The sequence below is a fragment of the Perca fluviatilis genome, chromosome 3 (assembly GCF_010015445.1).
Source record: "Perca fluviatilis chromosome 3, GENO_Pfluv_1.0, whole genome shotgun sequence".
NCBI classification, from domain to species: Eukaryota; Metazoa; Chordata; class Actinopteri; order Perciformes; family Percidae; genus Perca; species Perca fluviatilis.
In genome coordinates this window covers 1,130,258-1,154,792 of record NC_053114.1, presented here as the reverse complement: position 1 = coordinate 1,154,792, position 24,535 = coordinate 1,130,258, and the positions used below count along the sequence as shown (strand labels likewise).

Below are 24,535 nucleotides of genomic sequence, written 5' to 3'. Positions count from 1 at the left end.
ACTGAATGTCTGCCTATCTATCAATGTATCTAATTTCAATCTGCTTATATCTCCATTTTCTCCACCTACCTGTCTGAGTCTATCCAGAGTCAGGATGTTCTCCAGACTGAGGACACTGCGGAGGTATTTCTCAATTGCAGCCTCGTCATCAGCTGACTGGCCGTTGTGTGCGCTGGCAGCGAGGTTAGCCAGCATCTCCCTGTCCTCTGAACCAGGCGCGTCCTGACAAAAACATCATAAAGAAATGTGTTTAATAATCAACCCTGCTGAAAGTGCATTGGGCACATCAGTAAATGCCTGATATTTTTCTCTGGCCTAACCCCGGGGATGTTGGAGACCACCTCAAAGGTGACCCCACAGCCAGGTATGGTGCTGCGGGTTGACATCCTTCTAAGAAAGTTGTGTGCAAAACCCTGGCGGCCCTGGTTAACGTTGACACAGATCCTCTTTCTCAGGACCAGCTGCATGTCGGCAGGGTGGCTAAGCTGAACCACCACTCGAACTGTCAGGTATACCCGCTGCTCCGGCCACGCCCCCCCACGGCTGAGCTGGAGACACTCATGGACGGTAGAGTCCCAGGATGCCTCTGCTTTCACCTGCATTGTCAACACACAACTGGTCAATGAAATGTTTTTCCAAACGGAGTCAAGGAATTCCTCCAGAAAATACCTGATGCGGGCCCATCCTCACCTCTCCATCGTAGTGTTTGACGATCTGCAGGTCAAAGAAGTCGTCCTCATCCTCTCCACTCAGGGTGGCATCCCAACCTCCAGCCTCAGGAACCTCAAACTGGTCTGGAGAGCTGAGGTCATCAGCTGGGAAAGCCAATAGAAAACACTGTAAATCGGCATGTGAGTAGAAAAAAAAATGTGAGCATGCATACGTTATTTAGCAAAGAAGTTACTTACGTTTGAGGTTCAGGAAGAGGACAGGAGTATGAGTCTCCATGCCGGGCAGAGGAACCCTGTGAACAAACATGAAACACACACTGGGATCAACATATATACTTTGCCTTATGGAAGTAAAGTTGAGGCAATCACAAAGAAATATTAAATAAATCACACACACACACACACGTACACACACACGTACACACACACACGTCATACCATTCAGCAGGTGCTCCAGGAATGCCGCTGCCAGCAGAGGGCACCATGACAGCATTTCTTTCCTCTGTCAGAGTCAAGCGCCACTCCAGCAGCTGGGCCTCCCTCTCCATGTCATCCTCTGTCTTTTCTGTGCACATAACAACCCTCAAACATTTAACACTTCCTACACCAAAAACCACCAAAATGTAACTATCCTAATACTGAAGATGCCAACAGGATGTAGACCACTACAACAGTGAGAGCTACAGGAACAGAGGGCAGTGTTACAGACTTTTGAAAGTGTAAGCATGTTTTTATGATTGTTTGTGTACTCGTGTGTGTGTGTTTTGGTGTTACCTGCTTTGCTGACCAGGCTCTGCAGGTGCTGATCGAGGTATTCCTGTCTCTTGGTGAGAGCAGCTAACCACTGCCGCCGCAAACGCTCCAGGTCTCTTTCCTATACAACAAACCAACGAGTTAATCACCTTGGGATTCAGGTCACTTGATAGTCAATTAAAGACTTATTGAAAGAGGCAAGCAGACTGTAGACAGAGCTGTATTAAACTGATCTACCTGATAACTGTCCATCTCATCTCCTTCCTGGTTTGCTGTGGTGTTTCTGATCTCTACACAACCCACTGACACTGCAAGCAGTATTTCTGCTATCAGAGGCATGGTGCCTGAGTCCTGAACTGAACGCACGTCCACCTGGATTCGCCTTGACTGACCCTGGAGATGAGGAGGGGGAGGAGATGTAGCGGAAATATTTAGAAGTTGGCTTTTTAGGTGAAGTTTGCTTATTCCACCTGCTGTGACCAGGTTGACTGTGGTTGTGTTCGGGCTTTTCCTTACCTGCCGAAGCTGGAAGATTCCCCCAGTCCGCACATCTTTGGCAGGAATCACTTCCACTGGGACAAAGTCTCCATTCTCATTTATCTCCAGGATTTGAATCCACAGTTCCAGGCGACGAGTTACCTCACTCCACCTACAAAAACAAACATTATCAGCACATCTGGGCAACACCAGTGCATTGGTTCTATTAAATGTGACTGGAAAGCAAGACACATGCAAAGAGTCAAAGGTGACTGTGTGTGTGTGTCTACCTGTCTCGTAGTGTGCGTGTTTTGGCCTGGATAATGCTGAGGTCCCACAGAGCGGGGTTTCTTCCTGCATCAGCCTGTCTGTGTCCATATACCTCGATGACAACTGCCCCTTCAGTCAGGTATTCAATGAAATCCTCTGTTACTGACACTGCCACCTCCTGCAGGACCAAAAAAGATTTGTCTTATACCAACAACTTATAACTGACCAGTCCCCCACCACCTTTTATACAAAGATTTTCTTTACAACTACATATAGTATGTGTCACTTTAACACAATAACAATTAAACCCAAACATAGTGCATGAAAGCATTAAATCTGGACTTGTCGTCCGCCTTCTCCCACCCAGGCTTCACCTTGCAGCTGTCAAACACCACCATGCAGTGTGGGTCCTTGGTGCTGGGCGACGAGGACGATGGGTCTACTTCAGGAGCCACAATGACGGGCTCAGGCTGGTCCCAGAATGAATACTGACAGAAGACGAAGTTGGACAGGTACTGGGGAAGACCGGTGGCCTGCAGGATCTTAATCTGTAGAGGATCCACAGGTCAAAAGTAATTTGAACACCTGCTCTGGATGTTTTTTCCCATGAACCAGTGTATTTCACCGGTGTTTCTGACTGTAAGTAGCTGCAACTTCGGTATGTGACTCATACTAAAAAGTTAAGGTAAACTGAACACACTTAATGCTCCATGAACTATAAAACAAAGCTCCTGGAATGAATTTAAAATACTGACTGACCCAGGTCTGAATGACAGAGATAATGTACTTCTCGCTGAGTTTCTGTCTGTCTTACCATGCAGACCAGTTTGCGATCCTGGACTTCAGTGTCTTGGTTGTTATCGGGTTCATCTCCTCCAGCCATGTTGTCCTCTAATCCCCCTCCAACCCTCACCACCTCCACATGAAGACGCCCTGTCACCTGACCACAGGAGAGGGTAAACATAAGAAAACAACCAACAACAACCTTACCTAGAAAATGTGTCTGTGAATGTAAGTTCTACCCCAAAGCTAATCATCCACCATTTGGAGATTAATTGTGAACATTCAGCTTAACATTTCCTTTTTTTACAACTTTTCTTGTATTTTGCTTTCATACTCGAGCATTCTACAGTAGCAACACAATTATCATCTGACCATCATGTAACCTTTGACTCTATCGTCTGTAACGATATAAAACTTTGAACTACTGATCTCACTGAGTCACTGTGGATGGTTGTCAGAGAAATTACAAGAAAAAAAATTAAATATCAATTAAGTAGCGCTGAAATTTAGAATTTTTAGAAAAATTTAGAAAAATCATTGAAGAATTTAAAATACAAGTCTAGAGACTAATGGGAGCTCTGATTCCTGCATACTTCTTCATAAAGAGATGGAGATTAAGGAAAAGAGATGGAGGAATTAAATAACTCAAATAACCAACAAGACTACCTACCTCCCCCTTCTGATTGATGATGGGAACAGCGTACTGCAGCTTGACGTCGTAGAAGAGACAGGAAAGGAAGACATTTGCAACGCCGATCAGACTGTGGTTTTCCTGCTCGTCGAAGAACGGGTCTGCTCGACGGAAATATGAGCGCATCACCTGAACAAGAACAAAAAAATAAAAAAAATAAAAGAGAACATGGAATGTACACATAGGAGAACTTTGTTTTACTGAAATGCAAGTTTTAGCATGTTTTAACCACAAGTAGGACTCAACAGTGCTTATCATTTATGATTCCATAAGCTGACTAAAGGGTCTTCATTTCTCAATACTTAATTAATATAGTTGTTTACTTTATTTGTATACTTCTGCTTACTGACAGTGCTGTCCTAGTGACCTGGCAGGGTTATTGTGAGACTTCACATGGCAGGTTTGTCAAGCTAACTCACAGGGTTGTCATGGTGATGGAGGTTGTAGTCCTGCCACTCTTGGTACAGCTCTCTCATGTCAACCAGACGGTTCTCCATCTTCTCTAGACTCCAGATCTGCTTCCCTCGACACCGACGTCGAACCTGAATTGCTGGTTCACTGAGCACTGCATCCCTCTAAACACACACAAACACACAGATATATCTTTGAGGATTGGCCATTACGGCAAATCTGTGCATGAGTATCTACATGCTTGTGTGTGTGTGAGACCTTGCGGTTTGCGTTGAGGTTGTCCGATGGAATCTGCAGAGTGACTCTGTACTCTGTGTGTCGCTCCAGCTCCTCAGAGATGAAACAGGCTTCTTGCACCAGGAGGTTCGCCCTCACTATCTGCTCCCTCAGCCGTCGCAGACTCCTAACCAACACTACCTCCCTGAAGGAGGAGAGGAGGTGGCAGAGAAGAACAGGAGACAGAGGCGAGGAGGCGCAATATAAGGACGAGGTGTTTAATTCATATCCAAATTGACATAAAATATCACCCCCCCCACCAAAAAAAAAAAAAAAAAAAAAAGAGTCTTTAATTCGGTGTGTATTTCTATTCTTGCTCCACAAACACACAGACGCTCTCACCTGTCCTCATTCCACTGCCTCAGTCTGCTCTGAGCACTGGTTGAATGACTTATCCCTCCCACACTGAGTCTCTCCAGGCTGCGGTAGTGGGACTGTTGTCCTGGACCTTGCTGGCCAGACACCGGCCCTCCAGAGGGGCCGGTGGACAGCCGGTCCGGGTTCAGCTTCTTGCGGAGCTGCTGGAGTTCCTGCTCGTACATTTGTCTCTGTCGCTCCAGAGCAGACCGCTTCTCCTCTTCGTGCTGCCTCTCCAGAGATTGCAGGACTGCTTGCATGGGGTCTGACGGGATAAAACAAAAGTCAGGAGACTAAACTAACTAATATTCTGTCAATGCAGAATAGAGATACTCAATTTCCTGCATGCCTCCTTACCATTATTGCCCAGGGCCTTCATCATGACCTCTGTCTGAGCGAACTCATAGGAGAAGCTGACTTCACTGGACACTTCGCTGGCTGTGTCACCATCTGCATCCAGCTGCTCACTGCTGCCACTGTTCTTCATCGTACTACCTTCACCCTCTTCATCCTCAGGCCCCCGAGAGCGCCGCTTAGGCAGGTTGATCCTGCAGGTAGGATGTCCAGTTAATTGACTGTTATCTTTGGTAACAGGTGGTTGATTTGTTATAACCCAATTGTCAGTGATTAGGTAATATGGGCTATATCGTTAATCATTCTCACCAGGAGCTAGTACAGAACACAATGACAGAATGCAATACAAAATTGGGATGCATAATAAGAACTGGATTTGTTTAAATAAGAACTGAAACAAATTGAGAAAAAATGTATAATAAAAAGATATGTGTATTTAAAGCAGGTGCAACTTATGTAAAATGAAAAAAAAAAGATATTCATGGACATGATGGTCATCATATGAAAAACTGAATATTTAAAATTGCAAACAGCATTCAAACATTGGGAGTTCATAAAATTACCTGAAGAAGTGGTTGTTTCCCCAGAAAATTCGGTCACCATGGTGAAGCTGCAGAGCACTGGTCACTGGAGAACCATTAACACATGTCCTATAAACACAAGAACCACAGCAGTGACAGGACTGACTGTTAAAAGCTGATGTCTCTAGTGGTAAAAGAACTTTAACACTGGTGCCTTGCTCGTTTGCTTTTCCCCTACACACAGCTGCATGTTCCCATCACTCAGCCTGTGATGATGATGTTCCTTACCGAGCATTGCGGTAGGGGGTGAGGATCACTGCAGTATCTGCCATAATGTCGATGACACAGTGCTCTGCCTGGATACCCATCCCGCACAGCTGGATGTCCTGAGAGTCTGCCGAGCCCACCTTTGTGTGTTCCTGAGACACAACATTCAAGATTGACTAGATGTTATCAGCTGAGAGTCGGACAATTAAATAAATGTGACGGAGAGTGGTGAGGTGAGTCATGTATACTGGAGTAAAGCCTACACACAAGCTGGTAAAGTGTATCCCATTTTTGTGCAAAATGCAATCTGGCCTGAACTTTATTTGCCCGTGCCATGACTATCTTGGTATGACTTTATCTGTTCTGATCCAGCCCATCACAACATCAACCTAAACTTTATTTTTTTTTTGTGCTTTCAAATTTGGTATAATTTGTGTCTTGAGGCTTCCCAACACACAAAACACTGTTTTCCACAAGCACCCACTGTCAGTCAGATGACAACTGACTCAGACATTTAGTCACGAAAATTTAACTTCAGTTTCTATATTCCAAATAAGGTGCATGTGTGAAGATTTGAGTCAACATGCTATGTTTAAAGGGCAGATGGATTGGAAACTGTGTCAAACACAGATAGCGAACTCAAGTATGGTGATAATATAGTTTGGTATTCTGTGTAAATATGGAAAATAAGTTACAAGGCATAAAGTAAAGCATGATGAGTGTGTGTGTGTACCTTCAGGTAGTACACCAGCAGTTCATTGAGGGCAGGATCGGCGTTGAGGTTGACAAGAAAACTCTTATCATCTCCAACTTTAATCCCTGAAGACTGGAGAGAAATACCCAGACTCTCCAACTGCTTCTGGCGCTCCTACAAACAGTTATCATATTCACACACTGTATAATCCTGTATCTAAAATTCTTGCTTGGGAGGAGTTTTACCAAATGTAGAAAAGAAAACAGGCAATGACTATGTATAGTAGCTAAATATGCTTGGTTTAATCATCGTATTTATAGTTTCCTAACTTTCGTAACTCATGTGTGTCTTACCTGTGCAATCTCCTCAGTTTTTCGAAGCTTCTCCTCCCAGGTGATGGTCATCTCTTGGATCAACTTTTCTGACTCTTCCAGACGGTCTTTCAGCTCTGGAGCCTTCAAAGACTGGAAACAAAACACCATTTGAGAGTATGAGAAAGTAGAGATTTCTACATACTGATTTTAAGATTTGAAAAGATATATCTCACCTCTGCTTGAGTCAGTTGCACTCGTAATTTCTCTACTTCCTCTCGGAGCTCCCTGATGATGCGAGCATTGGGGTCTTCGTTAACAACGGCATGGTTAACAATGCTTTTTGCTCTGTCGGCATAGCGCAGCGTTGACAGAGTCTCCTCATAGTTGTCTGCTGATGGACTCACAGTTGCAACCATCGCTGTGCGACTGTTGCCACCCAGACAGTCCTGGAGAAAGGCAAAAATGCAAGAAGAAGACAGACGAAGAAATTACATAAAAAATAGAACATGTACTGTATAGTCAAACAAGGGACTCTCTGGTGAACATGTTTATGGTGTATGTACCTTCAGCAGCCATGTCAGCACAGAGTCTCTGTAGGGAACAAACTTGTTCTTGTTCTTTGTTGATCCCTGTTCAGCTAGCGCCGAGATCACCAGGCCCAGCGTAGTGAGAGACCTGACAAACGCACAAAAACGCGAGGGTCAAGTGCTTTCCATTTTATGCATCTGTTCAAAGGTTGGTATCCCTCTGTCCCTGTCCCTTAAGTGTGTGCATCTCTCATTATTTGTGTTTTGGGATTTGTCGACATCAAGCTTGTTTCAAGTTTTTCCAGAGACATTCACTTAGTATTATACTCTGCTTTAAGTAAAAGTGAATTTGCTGTAGTGGAGCAACACATTCACAAATCTAGCAATGACAACAAAATTCTTGCGAAAGATAGTAACACTGCCAGGACAAAAACATCTGCAAGACAATTTAGGGTTTAGACTCGAATAAACAGCCTGATAGGGAAAACACCTACTCATGTTAAGTTTGTATTTGTGTGTGTGTTAAGTGTGTCTGTGTTGAAATGCTTTTGCGTACTTGTTGATGTTGCTTCCCTCCTTGAGTCGCTCCCCTGCTGCTCCAGTCTTTGCCGCTCTCTCACTTCCAGCCAAGTCTACCAGACTCAACCGACTCACCTTCTCCCCACTCGTCTACAGAGAGAGAGAAAGAAAGAAAGTCGGATTATTGTGTCATTTTCTACAGTATATTCAGTTGTTGTCCAAACTAAATAGCTTTCAACTCGCCTTGGTGGAAAAATCTGAAAACGTCACCATTCACGTAACGTCCTGTGGGAACCAGGGTTGGAAACTCGGGCTGGATTTTGATACCCGAGTTCCCCAGTTGGTGACGTGTTGTTGACAACTGACGTTTAATGTAGGCGACTTTGGTTCACTGAACATATTTCAATGACAATAAACTGTTTATTGTGGACAAATGCCTCTGCCAAGAAACATGTACAGACATAACATGTTTCAAATTATTCATAAATAGGCCCATGTATAAAAACAACACATTATCCGTGTCTTTTCCCGTTCGTTGTCCTGCAGATAACACAAACAAACACCTGGCGATGTGCTGTTTGGATGCTCGCATAACAAAACAGCAGAAAATATTTTGTTATTGTGGCCTCCATGTTTTCACACACCTGATGCTCTAGGCTACGGCCAACCGTTGGCCAAACGCCAATGTAACAGAAGAAGAAGAACGCGCATCCCGACCATGTGAGCGCAGCCAGTCGGAAAAACAACGTAACAAGGAGGTGGTGCCTGTTATTCCGAGGTGGCATAAACGCAGCATTTGTCCACCCTGGTCTAGGACATACAAATGTCTTGGAGCTGCATTTTTGCAGATCTAGATCTGCTGACATTCCTGAAAGCAGTATCACACATCCACATCGGTCTGACAGGAGGACTCCGATGTCTCATTAATCACCAAGAAGGCACTACATCAAGGCCATTCCTGCTGGGGTTTACAGCAGGGTATTACTTTGATTTGCCAGCATGACAGCAACAAACAACCCAGAAATAAACAACCAAAAGCTCCCCTCAATTTGCCCTTACTGGATGGATGCTTTTGTTCAGAAGACGTTCTCTATGCTTTCTCTGATTCTTAGGATTCCACCAACCAGGAAATGCCAAAATGCTCTGTTAGACTTTGGTTTCTCATCTTTCAGTCTCTTGTTGACAGGTGCCTTTGGTTTCTTCTCGCGGGCTGTTGAAGGTGGGGATATTACATTGCCATCTGTACTGGGACAGATCCACTCCTTGCCAAGCCTGACAGCTCAGTAGCTGACAAGGCTGAATGTTAACACCGGATCTTCACCTGCCGCACAGCGAAGGCAGCACATCAGCAGCTCAACATCAGCAGATGCAGTCCTCTCTCTGTGTCTACAGTGGACCTGATCAGCCACAGTAGCTAGCCCATGTTGGCTCAGAAGCACTTGACAAAGCCTGATAGACTATCATGTACTTATGCGTGAAATACACCAGTGAGGCACAAGCCTTTGAATAGCCAGTGTAGTCAGTAGAGGTGTTGAAATTAATCAAATAATCGATGCATCGAATTGTGGACATGGACGATGCTGCATCGATAATCCGGCAGGCCATAATCGGTTATTTCTGTTTACAATTTAATGTATGCCTAACAACCTTTCTGTTTACATATTCTGTTATGTTTTGCACATTCAGAAAGTGCCATGTGCTCAGTGCTGTAGTTTTATGTATCCAAGTTATTTAGTATTAGAGCACTGCAGAATGTTTGGTTTTTGAAGCTTGAAAAGCTATGAATTAAATATCCTAAATGGCTTTAATAGAAAAATGTATTTAATGCATCGTGATATCGAATCAAATTGAATCGCTGACATGATAATTGTAATCGAATGGGGAGATCAGTGAAGATTCACACCTTTAGTAGTCAGGTGCACTTGTTAAGTTAAATAACTATATATTTTATCTGACTGTCTGCTAAAAATCCATGGTCAAACGTGTCTGGTGTTAATATCTGCTGGATGTCTTTATAAAAAGACTTCAAATGGAAAGAGTTTTTCCGTCAAACAAACATTGAGGTGCGTGACACTGCCCAGATCCTGTGATATTGCCCTTCTTGTTTAGGAAACAAGTTTACTCCTACACTACCCTCATACTTCCATCAATCAGTCTGGATTCCACAGTGCATCTGCCATCTTCTTCAGTGGTGTGACCTTTGTAAAAATATAAACATTTAAATGACTGAAAACATCTTTTTAACAAATGCCTCTAATCACCCTCTTCACTTTACAGTAATTTTCCTTAAAAGCTATCTATCTTCTGGGGCGACCTCTAGCTCACCCAGTAAGAGCGTGCGCCCCATGTAGGCTGAGTCCTTTGCAGCGGCCCGAGTTTGAGTCCGACCTGCGGTAGTTTGCTGCGTGTCATCCCCCATCTCTCTCCCACCTTTCCTGTCTATCCACTGTCACTATCTAATAAAGTGAAAAGCCCCCACAGGGCTCTAGAGTGCGACCAATTTTGTAAGGGTGCGACTACAATTTTTCCTAGGTCGCGCCGGTGCGAAGCAATGTGTCGTTTATATGGATATGTTTAATGTTGCGTTACATGACCCATTACTTCTGTACAGCCGTGCCTGTGTTTAGATCTCTCCTCCGCTCAGCCCAGCCCCCCCCCCATTCACTCACACGGCTCCCCTGCGACATGGAGAGACACAGCGCCGCCGGTCCAAACTGCTGACATTTGTCTACAGTTTTAATTGTTATTAATACAGCTGTATATTGTTAAGTATGAGAGGGAAACCTGTATTGGTGTATGGTGTTTTCCTCTGTTATTGCGGCCACCACGGCGAAAAACACATTAGAAGTTATTAAATGCAACTAACTTCAGTTCATTGAATAATAGCGTGTAAGACGGAGCCTGCTGGACCTGGGCGAGAAATGTGACCCATGGCCAGAATATCATAGTTCAAAATATGCAGCGCAGTGACAATACAGACATTTCATAGCCTACACAAGACGGGTGTAACGCTGCTGACCCGCCAAAGCGCATTCGACCCATGCTGGACCCATTCATAATGAGTTAGCAGTCACTCTCTAAGTAGCATACGCTTCAGTCCATTGTACTCCCCCTCTCTTTCGGTCTGTTTTTTTTTTTTTTAAGATTTCGGCCTTTATTTTGATAGGACAGCTGAAAACATGAAAGGGGATAGAGGGGGGAATGACATGCAGGAAAGGGCCGCAGGTCTGAGTCTAACCTCTATATATACCAACTGAGCTATCTGGGCGTCCTCTTTCTCTTTTAATCAGTCGGTTATTGTTGTTGAGAACAAGTGAAGGAGCTTTCTCAGAGATGTATATTTTTTTTATATATCCTAGGCTATTTATTTCAAATAACTTTCATTTACATGTGTTGCAGCTGTATATTTTCAAACTGGTAAAGGAAACCCTGCATTTTATTTTAATCACAATCTGTTTTAATAAAAGTGCTTGTGAATAGTGGCTTTGACTTAAAACTGAACATTTAGCCCACTCTGTAAAAAAAATACAGAGCTATATATCGTGTATCGCCATTCAGCGTTAACGGCAACGCAAGGAAAAATTTGGGTGCACCTAAATTTTGTGCTGGTGCACCTAAATAAAAAAGTTAGGCGCACCAGTGCAACCAAGGCAAAAAGTTAGTCTGGAGCCCTGCCCCAAAAAAATTATCTTAAAAAAAAAAAAGCTGTCTATCTTCTCTGTCTTTTCTGATACTTTAATGATCACAATAAGAACCCTGTGACCTCTGAAAATCCACCGACTTAGGGTTAACTGCATTTGCTGCTTAAGAAATTAACACTGAGAAACAGGCACAACACACATTTCAAATCGGTTGCATACAGAAGTAGTGTGTAACGGTTACTGTAAAATAAGTATGTGTCCAAGGGGGGGGATTCCATTATAATATGAAAACAGAAGGAATACGTTTGATCGTAAAAAATAAGACTAGACTTCGCACATCTCACACACACACCTCAATCCTGAAAAGACCTGGTCATAAGACTAACTGATAAATACCTACTCATACAGATCAGCCAAGTACTGCTTCAAATCCCCTAGAGTAAAGCAAATTATTAAACAAACAAGAGATTTCTATCTAGGACACGGAGCAAAAAAAAAAAACGTGTAGATAGATGAGAGGCAAAGCCAGGGGACTGTGAACACCAGTACATACAGTAGGAAGGTACAACTTAGTGATATTCAATCATTAAAGCTATTTATTTTAACATAACATACAGTGCCAGGTCCTGTTACCTGGTGGTGTCCGACTTGAAAATAAAAACTAATAAACCACCTCTACTTTATTTTTTATGTGCATGTGTACAGTATGTCTCTGCATTTGTATTCAATGTGTACAGTATGTACATCAATGTCCTATTCAATTCTTAACGTCTAGCTGGCTGATTAAATAGGGAGAAGGAGGAAATACTAGCCACTGCGGCATTTTCCTTTCTTAAGAGATTCAGTAACCAGGAGAGATGATACCTGGGTCAGTAACTAGATCAGACTACTTGGCCGCAGCTTTAAGGTACCAGCACAGAACAAGTGTCAGGGCATCAACACACGCTACATGTGTTAAACTATCTAGTATCATCCTCCTAGAAATAAAAAGGGATAAACAATTCTTCTTTAACTCTGCACTATACTAAACTAAGTCACCAAAGCTTGACTGGATTTAGCAAAGCACAGAACAAAAATAGCAAACAACTGAGAGCTGGCCAAATGGGGCCAATGTTCAAAGTGACTGAACTTTGAATGGCGTGTTTGGTTAACAAGTCTGAGCAGGGCATGTTGTAGAAAGGAAATCCTGATGAGTGTCAGAATGACTCATCTAGCACTGGCTGATTTTGCTACTAGTCATGCTTTATTTATTCTGTTCCTACATCACTGTTCCTCACACTGGCTAAGCCATTAGGGGGCACAGATGAGCTCCAACGTTATGATCATTATAGTCTATTTCGACGACATTTCATTTCCGAGATTGTTCAGGTGCTGCCGGAAATTCCGCCGGATGTCCCACATTTTGGCTGGATGTCCGTCCCCTTCCTCTTTCTTTGTGTTGGCGTTCTAACCTCCGGCTGATTTGTGAGGACTATGGTTAACTGCTCCTCAGATCTCTGCAGGGTAAATCCAGACAGCTAGCTCGACTATCTGTCCAATCTGAGTTTTCTGTTACACGACTAAAACTACTTTTCAGATTTCAATGTCAGATTATGAACATAAAAATAGAAGATGGTCCGCATATAATTAAAAAGTAATTAAACATTACATCCAGTTATTTGAGTTAGTAGACCAAATGTACAATAATTCTAAGGATGCAACCAACAATTATTATCATTATTGATTACTATAGCAATGATTGTATCAATGAATTAGTTCATCTTTAAGCTTATAATAATTCTGTATCGTATAAAACAGAAACCAGAGAATGTGTGGCACTTGATCAAATGATTGATAAATTGATTATCAAAAGCTGCCATTTATTTTTGCACCGTGCAAGTATTTAACAAGCACTCTGAGGCTTCCAAACAGATTAGGTGTTACTGTAGCTACGGTTTTTCACTGCTTTGAAACATGGATCGACTGCAGTTTTAAAGCAATTAGCTAACACAGGATATGTCTGCTATGTAATTCACCCACTGACTACACAGGCTATGTATTAGCTGTTTGCTTGATGAACCTACTGAGTGACTGACTGACCAACTTAAAGACTGACTCTGGGTGTGCCATGAAAACAGAGCAGCATGTATCAGCTGACAAACTCAAAGTCATGTCTGTGAATTATTAACAGGATTCGCTGGAAATGAGAGCAAGTAGGAGAGCCTAAGTAGGTCAGTGATGGAGAATTAGTCATTTAGGTCTTTTCTTGGAGTGCCTGGTCAGACAGCTGAGCTGACATCATCCCATTTTGTAACTACCTTTTCACCCACCGACTGCAGCGGGTGATTGATAGACACCAGACACGGTTTGCCCGGTCAAGTGTAGACAATTACACATACCCTTCTGTTGTAGTACATATAGAAAGGTCTGGACTCTGTTGACAGTGGGGATTTAGTAGGGATGTCATAATACCAAAAATCTAGTATTCGGTACAGATACCAACAAAAGTACACAATACTAAAGCCGATACCACGGTGTGTGTAAAAAAAAAAGGAAGAAAATAATAATACTTAAACATGAATTCCTTTATTTAAACAGCATCATGTAACTCTTCTTTCAGTGTCCAAGACGTTGCATTTCCGTTACATTACAGCCAGCCAGCGTGACGGTACGCGTCTGTCACACACAAGCCAGCGTGCGTGCTCGGCGTCACCGTTACTGCAGCCACCACACAGCCAGCGATGCGGTACCCGTCTGTCACACAGCCAGCCAGCGTACGGTACCGTCTGTCACACAGCCAGCCAGCGTACGGTACCGTCTGTCACACAGCCAGCCAGCGTACGGTACCGTCTTTCCGCCAGCCAGCCGCCATTACGATCTTTCACACAGCGCCAGCGTACGGTGATGCCGTATCTTTCCACACAGCCAGTGAGCGCGGTTACCGTCTGTCACGCAGCCAAGCGTGACGGTGCAAATCTGTCCACACAATACCAGCCACGCGTCACGGTGCCGATCTGTCACACAGCCCGCCAGCATCACGGTACCGGTCTGTCACACAGCCAGCGCGTTACGTTACCGTCTGTCCTCAAACAGCCAGCACCCGGTGCGTTCTTTCACACAGCCAGACGTGCGGTGCCGTCTTTCACACCACAGCCAGCCGAGCGGTGCACGGTCGCACCGCACTTCCAGCCCGGCATTGCCGTCTTTCACAAAACCAGTACGTCACGGTGACGATCTTTCACCACAGCCAGCGCCGCGTCGGATTACCGTCTTTCACACACCTGCTCAATACTCAGCCGTCACGTTACCGTCTTTCACACAGCTCACAACCAGCGTCGCTGATTACCGTCTTTCACACAGCCAAGCATCATTACCGTCTTACACACACCAGCGTCACGAGTACCGTCTTTCACACAACCAGCGTCACGGTACCGTCTTCCACTCATGCTCCGCGTCTCTACAATATGCCGCGGCCGTACGGTTACCGTCTTTCACCACAGCCAGGCGTCACGGTACCGTCTTTCCACAGCCACCAGCCAGCGGTGCCATGATACAAGCCAGCGTGTGATTCCCGATCGCCTTTCCACCTGACCGAACAAGCGCGTACGATACGGTCTTTCACCAAGCATCAGCGTGCGGGTACCCGGAATTCTGCACACAACCAGCTACGTCTATTGTGCACGTACTTTCACACCCCAAGCCGCGTGCGATCCTGTCACCCACAATGTACCGTCCAAATTCCCCACACCCCAGCTGGTACAGTCTTTTTCCGCAGCCAGCAGACGCGGTACCGTCGTGCACACACGATAACGAAGCTGGTGCCGTCTTTACACAACAACCCAGCGTGATACGTTACCAAAGTCGCTACACAACCAGCCAGCGGTGCCGTCTTTCTCACCACACCAACCAGCCGTACGGTTGTTCCGTCTTTCACACACAGCGCGATGAACGTACTGTACAGCCACACAGCCGAAGCGACGCGTACGCTTTCTCACACCACAACCGGTACGCGTCTTTACTGCACAACGTAGTTGCGATTCACACTCCAGAACTCACGTGCCGTCTTTCACGCAAATGCACGATTACCGTCCCACAACTAGCGGAGCGGTACTGCGATCTTTCCACAACAACCAACAACGGTTACCATCTTTCCCGCACTAACCAGCCAGCGTCACGTTACCGATCCTTTCCACACAACGGCCAGGCACGGTACAACGATCTTTCACACAGCCACGGCGTACATTGCGTCCTGTCCACACATTGACCAGCGATGCGCGATAACCGTCTTTCACAGCCAGCGTGCACGGTGCCGTCGCTTTCCCACAGCCCAGCGCCACGGTACCGATCTGTCACGCGACCAGCGCAACGATTTACCAGCGTCAATGCCACCCATAACCAAGTATGTCACCGTGCCGCATCACTACAAGGCCGAGCGGTACCATCTTTCACTGCACAAGCGATACTGTACGCGTCTTCCACAGCCAGCCGTGCAGTGCCGTCTTTCCGCACACGAAGCGTCACGGCGACGTTGTTACGAGCTCAGCCAAGCGGCGGGCCGACTTCACACAGCCAGCTGCACGTGCCGGCCGTCGCAACAGCCAGGTCAAATGCCAATGGCAGGTCTTTTTCACCCCAACCAGCGTACGGTGCACGCTTTCCGCACACCACACGTAAAACGGGTACGATCTTACACGCAACCAGCCGGCGATTTACCGTCTTTTCCCGCACAACCAGCCAGGCGTCACCGGTAGCTTGTCTTTCACTCACAATTCCGGCCGTCACCGGTTACCCGTCTTTCACACAACAGGCGTCCGTGCCGTCTTTTACACTACCAAGCGATCTGCGTTACCGATCTGTCACCACAACCAAGCGCGTCACGATTAACCGTCTGCCACTACAGCCAGTGATCTGATTGCGTCTATGCACAGCCAGGCGTACCGAGTGCCCATCTTTCCGCAACCACGTCACGATTACCGGTCTTTCACACAGCCAATGAGCGGTTGCCGATCTTTTCACACAACCAACCAGCGTCACGATTGCCGTCTTTCACACAGCCAGCCAGGCGTCCGAGGTTACGGCCGAAAAGGAGCGTCTTTCACACAACCAACGGCGCGTCTGACCGTGCCGTCTTTCCACACAACCAGCCAGGCGTCTGCTTACCGTTCCCACAGCCAGCCGCGTCCGATTACCGATCTTTCCCACAGCCAGTACGTCGCAGACACAATCACACAAACGTCTATCACACATGATACCCCACAACCAGCTTGTCGTGCCTTCTTTAGGGTACCGTCTTTCACCACAACGAAGCGTCACGATTACCAGGTCTTTCACCATGACCAGCGTGCGATTACCGTCTTTCCACTCCAACCAGCGTCTGACTTACCGTCTTTCCACACAGCCAAGCGCGGTGCCGTCTTTCACCAAGCGTAACGTGTTGGCTTCCACACCGCGACGAGTTACCGTCTTTCTACCAGTAGCGTGCATGCCCGTCGCAATACACAAGTACCGTCTTTCACACAAGCCAGCGCGATCACCATACCGATCTTTCACACAGCCAGGCGACGCGTTACCGTTTTATCACATAAACCAGCGTCCGTGCGGTCTTTCGCAAAGCGATCACGATTACCGATCCTTCCACACAGCCAGCATCGTAGATCTTTCACACAGACACCGGCGGTGCCGTCTTCCCGGCTTACTACCAGCCGCAGCCGACCGTGCCGTTTCCCTCTTCCACACAACCAGCGTGCCCGGTGCCGTCCCTTTCATGTCGCTTACAGCCGTCTTTCCGATCATTATCACCCGACCAGCATCACGGTACCGTCTTTCCCAACAGCCAGGCGTCGTGCCGTCTTTCACACCCCAGCAGCGTGCCGACGTCTTACACCAACCAACAACGTGCCATCTTCCACACAACCAAATACGATTTGCCTCTTTCTAGTACCGAGCGTGCATCTTCCAAAGCGGCGGGCACAACCAGCATACATACCATCTTTCACACAACCAACGTCTGGTGCGTCTTTAAAGAGCCGGTACCGTCTTTCCACTACCTCAACCAGCCAGCCTGCGTTGCAAACCGTCTTTCACACAGCCAACCAAAGCGTTGCGGTACCGTCTTTATTACAGCCAGCCTGCATTGTACCGTCTTTCACCAGCAAAGCGTCGCGTACGGCCGATCTGTCTACAGCAGCCAAGCCAGCGTACGGTACCGTCTTTCACACAGCCAGCGAGTGCGGGGTGCCGTCTTTCACACAACCAACGCGTCGCGTACCGTCTTTCCACAACCAAGCACCGTGCGTCTTTCACACAGCCAAAGCCGGTTACCGTCTTTCACACAGCCAACCAACGCGGTACGGTCTTTCACACAGCCAGCCGGCGTACTGGGTGGGCGTCTTTCACACAGCCAAGCGTGCACGTACCCGTCTTTCCCCACAGGGCCAAACGATCACGTGCACCGTCGTCACCACACCAACCATGCGCCGTGCCGCCGCATCCGTTCGTCTTGCGCAACCAGTCCGGTACCGTCTGTTACACACAGCCAGCGTCGCGGTACCGTCTTTCACCAGCCCACGTAGTGCGTACGGTCTTTCACACAACTCCAAGCGTGCGGTACCGTCTTTCACACCGCTACCAGCGGCCGGTACCGATCTTTCCACACAGCCAGGTCAGGTACCGTCATGTCAGCCAGCCATGCGATACGTCCTTTTCACCCACAGCCAAGCGTGCACGTACCGTCTGTCACCACAGCCAACGTACGTACCGTCTTTCACACAACCAGCGTCACGGTGCCGTCTTTCACCGCAGCGAGCGGGTGCCGTCTTTCACCCAGTCCAGCCCGAGCGGTGCGGTCTTTCACACATCAGCCGAAGCGTTGCGTACCGTCTTTCACACAACCAACCAGCGTACGTTACCGTCTTTCACAGCCAGGCATGCGTGCCGTGCTGTCAGCCGGCGCGTCGTACGTCTTTTACACAAAAACGCCCGCCAAGCGTCGCGTGCCTTCACCACCACCGTAGGGTGCGATTACTGTCTCACGCACAACCAGCCAGCGTCTGGTACACGTCTTTCACACAGCCAGCGGCGATGCGGTACCGTCTTTCACACAGCCAATGACGTGCGTCGCTGCCACACGCAATTCACCACCAGCGTACGCTGCCTCTTTCACTTCGCTACAAACCAACGCGGGTACCGTCTTTTCATCACAGCCGACGTCACGGTGCCGTCTTTCCACTCAAGCCAAAGCTGCATGCAACAGCCGCGGGCGGTCTTTCACACAGCCAGCACGTTACGTGTACCGTCTTTTACCCAACCACGTCGCGTTGCCGTGCTTTCACACAACCGCGCGTGTGGTGTACGTCTTTCACACAGCCAGGGTGATGTTACCGTCTTTTCACACACGACCCACGCGCACGGTACCGTCTTTCACACAGCCAAGCGTACGTACCGTCTTACCGGCACACGCTCACTTTCAACAGAAGCGGTACCGTCTTTCACACAGCCAGCCAGCGTACGGTTGCCGTCTTTCACACAGCCAGCGTGCATTGCGTCTTTCACACAGCCAGCGTGCGTACCGTCTGTCCACACAGCCAGCCAGCGTGCGGTACCGTCTTTCACACAGCCCAAGCGTGCGTACCGTCTTTCACACAGCCAAAGCGTGCGTACCGTCTGTCACAGCCAGCCAGACGTGCGTGCCGTCTTTCCCCACAAACCAGCGTGCGTCCGTCTGTCACACAGCCAGCATGCGTGCCGTCTTTCCACAGCCAGGCGTCCGGTGCCGTCTTTCACACAGCCAGCGAGCGGTACCGTCTTTCACACAGCCAGCCGGCGATTACCGTCTTTCCACACAGCCAGCCAGGCGTACGGTACCGTCTTTCCACACAGCCAGCCAGGCGTTACGGTTGCCGTCTTTCACACAGCCAGCGTACGTACCGTCTTTCACACAGCCAGCGTACGTACCGTCTGTCACACAGCCAGCATACGTACCGTCTTTCACACAGCCAGCGTGCAGTTACCGTCTTTCCACACCGCAGCGAGCGGTGCCGTCTTTCACACAACCAGCGAGCGGTATACCGTCTTTCACACAGCCAGCCAGCGTGCGGTGCCGTCTTTCCACACAGCCAGCCAGGCGTACGGTGCCGTCTTTCACACAGCCGAAAGCGTGCGTACCGTCTTTCCACACAGCCAGCGTCGCGTGCCGTCTTTACAGACAACATCACGTACCGTCTTTCCACACAGCCAGCGTCACGGTGCCGTCTTTCACACAGCCAGCCCGAGCGGTACCGTCTTTCACACAGCCAGCCAGGCGGTCCCGTCTTTCACCACAGCCAGCCAAGCGTGCGGTACCGTCTTTCACACAGCCAGCCAGGCGTACCGGTGCCGTCTTTCACACAGCCAGGTGAGCGGTACCGTCTTTCCACACAACCAGCCAGGCGTCGCGGTACCGTCTTTCACGCACAGCCAGTGCGTGCCGTCTTTCACACAGCCAGACGTGCGTACCGTCTTTCACACAACCAGCGTGCGTGCACCGTCTTTCCACACAGCCAGCGTGACGTGCCGTCTGTCACACAGCCAAGCGTACGTACCGTCTTTCACACACAAGGCGTGCGTACCGTCTTTCACACAGCCAGCATCACGTACCGTCTTTCCCACAGCCGAAGCGGGTGTACCGTCTTTCACACACCATAATGACGGTACCGTCTTTCACACAGCCAGCGAACGGTACCGTCTTTCACACAGCCAGCCAGCGTACGGTACCGTCTTTCACACAGCCAGCCAGCGTACGGTACCGTCTTTCACACAGCCAGCGTACGTACCGTCTTTCACACAGCCAGCGTACGTACCGTCTGTCACACAGCCAGCATACGTACCGTCTTTCACACAGCCAGCGTACGGTACCGTCTTTCACACAGCCAGCGAACGGTACCGTCTTTCACACAGCCAGCGAACGGTACCGTCTTTCACACAGCCAGCCAGCGTACGGTACCGTCTTTCACACAGCCAGCCAGCGTACGGTACCGTCTTTCACACAGCCAGCGTACGTACCGTCTGTCACACAGCCAGGACGGTACCGTCTTTCACACAGGCGACGTACCGTGCATCTGTCACACAGCCAGCGTACGGTACCGTCTTTCACACAGCCAGCGTACGGTACCGTCTTTCACACAGCCAGCGAACGGTACCGTCTTTCACACAGCCAGCCAGCGTACGGTACCGTCTTTCACACAGCCAGCGTACGGTACCGTCTTTCACCCAGCCATTGGACAGATAGTCTAGCTAGCTGTCTGGATTTACCCTGCAGAGACCTGAGGAGCAGTTAACCATAGTCCTCACAAATCCACCGGAGGTTAAAATTCCAACACAAAGAAAGCAGAAGGAAACGGACATACATGCATTCGGTGGAATTTCCTGCAGCACCGGAGCAATCCCGGAAGTGGAACATCAAGGATATAGACTAAACAGTGCCCTACCCCAGCATGGGTGTGTTATATCTTACCCCAGACTGCAAGTCTTTCAGTGTGTGTGTGAGGATGATGTTGAAGACGGCGTGTGAACGACTGCTCTCCTCATTCATGTTGGTAGCAGCGACAGTCCGAGACTTATTTCCCTCTGACATCAGAGACTCAATGTCCTGTCAGAACAGAAATCAAGCAATAAATACATGAATAACAATATCTTCCCATTTTGATTCTCTCTGTAGAATAACCTTTTAAGACTGAAGAATATTATACAGTACATTTACTGAGATTCTATGCATGTTTACATATTTAGGGACTGCTTCACTTGGTGAAGAGTTTGAGTCATTTTTATAACTACCCTCCTTCCAGTGTGATTGGTGGCATTGCTAAGTAGACTGCTGCCATCAAGTGAGCAATGCTGCTACAAATCCTCCGTGTTTAAAGATCAAAGTGAGAAGGAATACAAATAAGGTGCGCCGCACACATGTCAGAGTTAGGGTTGGGTACCGAAACCCGGTTCCACTATGGAACCGGTTCCTACGCAAACGGTAGTATTCGGACCGGATTAGAACGCAAATTTCAGTTCCTCATTTTGGTTCAGACTGAAATATTTTCCCTCTTTTTTTCCTTTCTCCCTTTTCTGCCGAGTGGCACACGTGCCCGCTCGCGGTGTGAAGCACTATTCTGCAACATGCGCTCTACAATCCCTGCTGATAGACGGCTTTTTATACACGCTCTGAAACGGACGTACAAATATCACACTTTCTCTGTAATCTACCGTTAGCTAGCTACCGTAAATGTAGGCTACTTTTAAAATGGCATATTTTGCCTCTGGCTCACCAAAACGGACGTGAAAGCATATTAACTATTCACGGACTGCATGTGATCGCTAGTAAACATATTACACTTGCTCTGCTAGTCTATCGTTCAGGACAAGAGCCTGTAGCTTGGTGGTGGGGGAGGCAGGACAGCCAATTGTCTGCCCTTTCAAACTCATACCTGTGTGTACACAGAACTGCTATAGTTTGAAGCTGGTTGGCATACCAACTCAACATTTATTTTGTTGCTACTTGTTAATAGTGTAACTTTTATTTGTTAAATTATTGTAGGTGTGTGTTAGTTGACTTAGGTTTACTTATTATATATTTAAGTACTTTAAAACGTTAATATATTGTTAAATTTAAATAGTTTTCAATTGGAAAAAAAAACTTTTCTTTTCTTTTTCTTTTATGTAATTTTTTTGTTTTTCAAGAATCGGTTAGGAATTGGAATCGTTTTAAAAGTACCAGTTCGGCATCGGAACCGTAAAAATCCAAACGGTACCCAACCCTAGTCAGAGTGGCTGCCATTGAATGTGGCAGCTAGGATGCAACACAGCAGTAGACATCAGTGTACCAGCGCGTCGATCAACCATAAAAGCATGGCAAAAACTATTGAGATAAATATTTTTACCTTGTAGCTAGCCACAGCTAGTCGAGACAGGCCATCCACGTAGGGACCTAAAACTTTATGTTCCCTCACCCTCAGAGTTTGTCTTCCCCTGGACAAAAAAAATAAAAGCAGGTTTTAAAAACACAGACAAACAACATGGTCACCCTTGGTAAATTACTATTCATGTGATGTATTAGCAGGGGTCACAATATAGGCTCAGCTAGTTGTGGCCACCACTACAACTTTCCCCAGTTCATAGAGACTTTGTTAGCAATTGGCTCTCTGACCCCGATTCAAACTTGCTCCAGGCCAGACAACTTCATCATTCTCTGCTCCACTGCAAAGCCCATATGGCTGTCAGATGGGCTGCTTCTCTTTGGCCCGTTTTACTGAGGTGAAAGGTCACATAGTGATTGAAGGCCAAAGGTTATGTTGTCTGGGTAAGCAGACACAGGCCTGTGCTCCTGATTTACGGATTTAAGGCAGAAGAGTGATCTTTTTATCTATTGACCACAGCAGCTGGTGATACCAGAAGCCACTTTCTCTAGTTCTACCAACTAACTTGACGTTAAAGCAGAAAGCTCAGTCCGTAGGGACTTGGGTTGGGAACCGGAGGGTTGCTGGTTCAAGTCCCAGTACGGCCCAAAGTACAGAGTGTGGATTGGTAGCTGGTGAGATGCCAGTTCACCTCCTAGGCACTGCCAGGTGCTCTTGAGCAAGGCACCGTACCCCCCCAACCACTCAGGGCCCTGGTCCAGCACTGGCAGCCCACTCACTCTGACATCTCTCCATTTGTGTATGTCTGTGTGTATTTCAGGCCTATGTGTAGTGATTTCTAACAATAAACAGTATAAATTATTATTTTACTGTGAAGAAAGAAAATGATTCCTCCTTTCATGAAAGTGTTAGAAGATTAGCTGGAGATCATACCCTTTGGGGTCGAGCAGATCTCGGACCTTCTCGTTGTAGATCTCCATGTAGGACACCTCAACAGTGAAGCTCTCCTCCTCCCGCTGTTCCTTCTGGGTTCGATCAAACAAAGCACTGCACAGCCGGGGAATCAGACCTGGCTGGTCCCCTGAACCCATCATGGTGTACGACTTTCCCGAACCTGTAACAACACACACAGACACAATGTCAATTGGAAAGGTGAAAACGGCAGCCTATACAAAACACAATCGAGAAGTCATGACGTTTTCAATGAGTCTTTAACTATTAAAACAACCTCATATACACTACGTGGCCACTTCATTAGGTATAACTATGCAAATGCAATTCAATACAGGTTTGTGATCAATTCTACCTTTACAAAAAATGTTGTATACTTTTTCTCAACATTGTCGAAAATGTGTAAATTCAATGATTTGTTAATTACTGAGGTCCTAGTTAAAGGTGGTGTTGTACTGGACTGGATTATATTGATCAATGTTTTGTAACTAACATACATGAGCTGAGCAGAATATTGGAAACAGCCCTGAATATAATGGAATCCAGCACAACTCTTTAAGTAGTAGGACCTCAAATCTAAAACATATAATACAATTAACACTTCTATGATAGTGTCAAATAAACTGGAACATTATGTCCATCATAAAAAGTGGTATGGGATTGCAGTAGGCAAGGCAGCTTTATTTACATAGCACATTTCAGCAACAAGGCAATTAACATAACTCACATAAATTAATGTACGTACATAAAAAAATAAGACCGGTACGAAATACAAGAATAAAAGTAACAGTGCTGTGTACGAAATGTTTAACTGTATTAACTGTGTATTACTTTAAAAAGGCAGCATAAAAAAAGAAAGAAAGAAAAAAAAAAAAAAAGTCTTCAGCCTTGATATAAAGAGTTAGCCTCGTGAGACCATCCTGATCTGGCGAGCTCCAGTTTTCCACTCGCAGATCAGTCTGGCATCTTGAGATAGAGAAAATTTGGAGCCGTTAGCCAAACGACCGGGCCAATCAGCGTTGGTTTTGAGGTGGGTTAGGTGGTGATAAACCGATGGTTTATCCAATCAGCTAACCAGTATTTTCAGACAGCGGTAGCCCTAATTCTGTTAGCTGCTCGCTAATACTTTTTTCTCTTGGATCCTTCTTTTGGACTATGCAGCGGGAACCTGAAATGGTGGCTTTTATTCCTAAATTCTC

General features: G+C 46.8%; 1 protein-coding gene across 9 annotated transcripts in view; it reads right to left on the bottom strand.

Annotated features, from left to right (window-relative positions):
* The window catches only part of kif13ba (kinesin family member 13Ba), a 59,422-nt gene that overhangs the window by 8,226 nt on the left and 26,661 nt on the right, over nucleotides 1-24,535 (bottom strand). For all 9 annotated transcript variants that reach the window (XM_039794250.1, XM_039794249.1, XM_039794252.1 and 6 more), the window contains 26 exons: nucleotides 23,319-23,499; nucleotides 22,410-22,497; nucleotides 20,996-21,130; nucleotides 7,923-8,035; nucleotides 7,403-7,514; nucleotides 7,073-7,285; nucleotides 6,879-6,989; nucleotides 6,565-6,699; nucleotides 5,853-5,983; nucleotides 5,607-5,693; nucleotides 5,047-5,237; nucleotides 4,675-4,954; nucleotides 4,315-4,477; nucleotides 4,065-4,220; nucleotides 3,625-3,774; nucleotides 2,986-3,111; nucleotides 2,546-2,719; nucleotides 2,192-2,349; nucleotides 1,941-2,073; nucleotides 1,662-1,817; nucleotides 1,446-1,545; nucleotides 1,110-1,236; nucleotides 909-964; nucleotides 691-815; nucleotides 321-596; nucleotides 70-222 (listed from right to left, as the gene is read on the bottom strand). In XM_039794250.1, coding sequence (XP_039650184.1) covers nucleotides 70-222; nucleotides 321-596; nucleotides 691-815; nucleotides 909-964; nucleotides 1,110-1,236; nucleotides 1,446-1,545; nucleotides 1,662-1,817; nucleotides 1,941-2,073; nucleotides 2,192-2,349; nucleotides 2,546-2,719; nucleotides 2,986-3,111; nucleotides 3,625-3,774; nucleotides 4,065-4,220; nucleotides 4,315-4,477; nucleotides 4,675-4,954; nucleotides 5,047-5,237; nucleotides 5,607-5,693; nucleotides 5,853-5,983; nucleotides 6,565-6,699; nucleotides 6,879-6,989; nucleotides 7,073-7,285; nucleotides 7,403-7,514; nucleotides 7,923-8,035; nucleotides 20,996-21,130; nucleotides 22,410-22,497; nucleotides 23,319-23,499 — 3,830 coding nt within the window. The remainder of the gene's footprint in view (nucleotides 1-69; nucleotides 223-320; nucleotides 597-690; nucleotides 816-908; nucleotides 965-1,109; nucleotides 1,237-1,445; nucleotides 1,546-1,661; nucleotides 1,818-1,940; nucleotides 2,074-2,191; nucleotides 2,350-2,545; nucleotides 2,720-2,985; nucleotides 3,112-3,624; nucleotides 3,775-4,064; nucleotides 4,221-4,314; nucleotides 4,478-4,674; nucleotides 4,955-5,046; nucleotides 5,238-5,606; nucleotides 5,694-5,852; nucleotides 5,984-6,564; nucleotides 6,700-6,878; nucleotides 6,990-7,072; nucleotides 7,286-7,402; nucleotides 7,515-7,922; nucleotides 8,036-20,995; nucleotides 21,131-22,409; nucleotides 22,498-23,318; nucleotides 23,500-24,535) is intronic.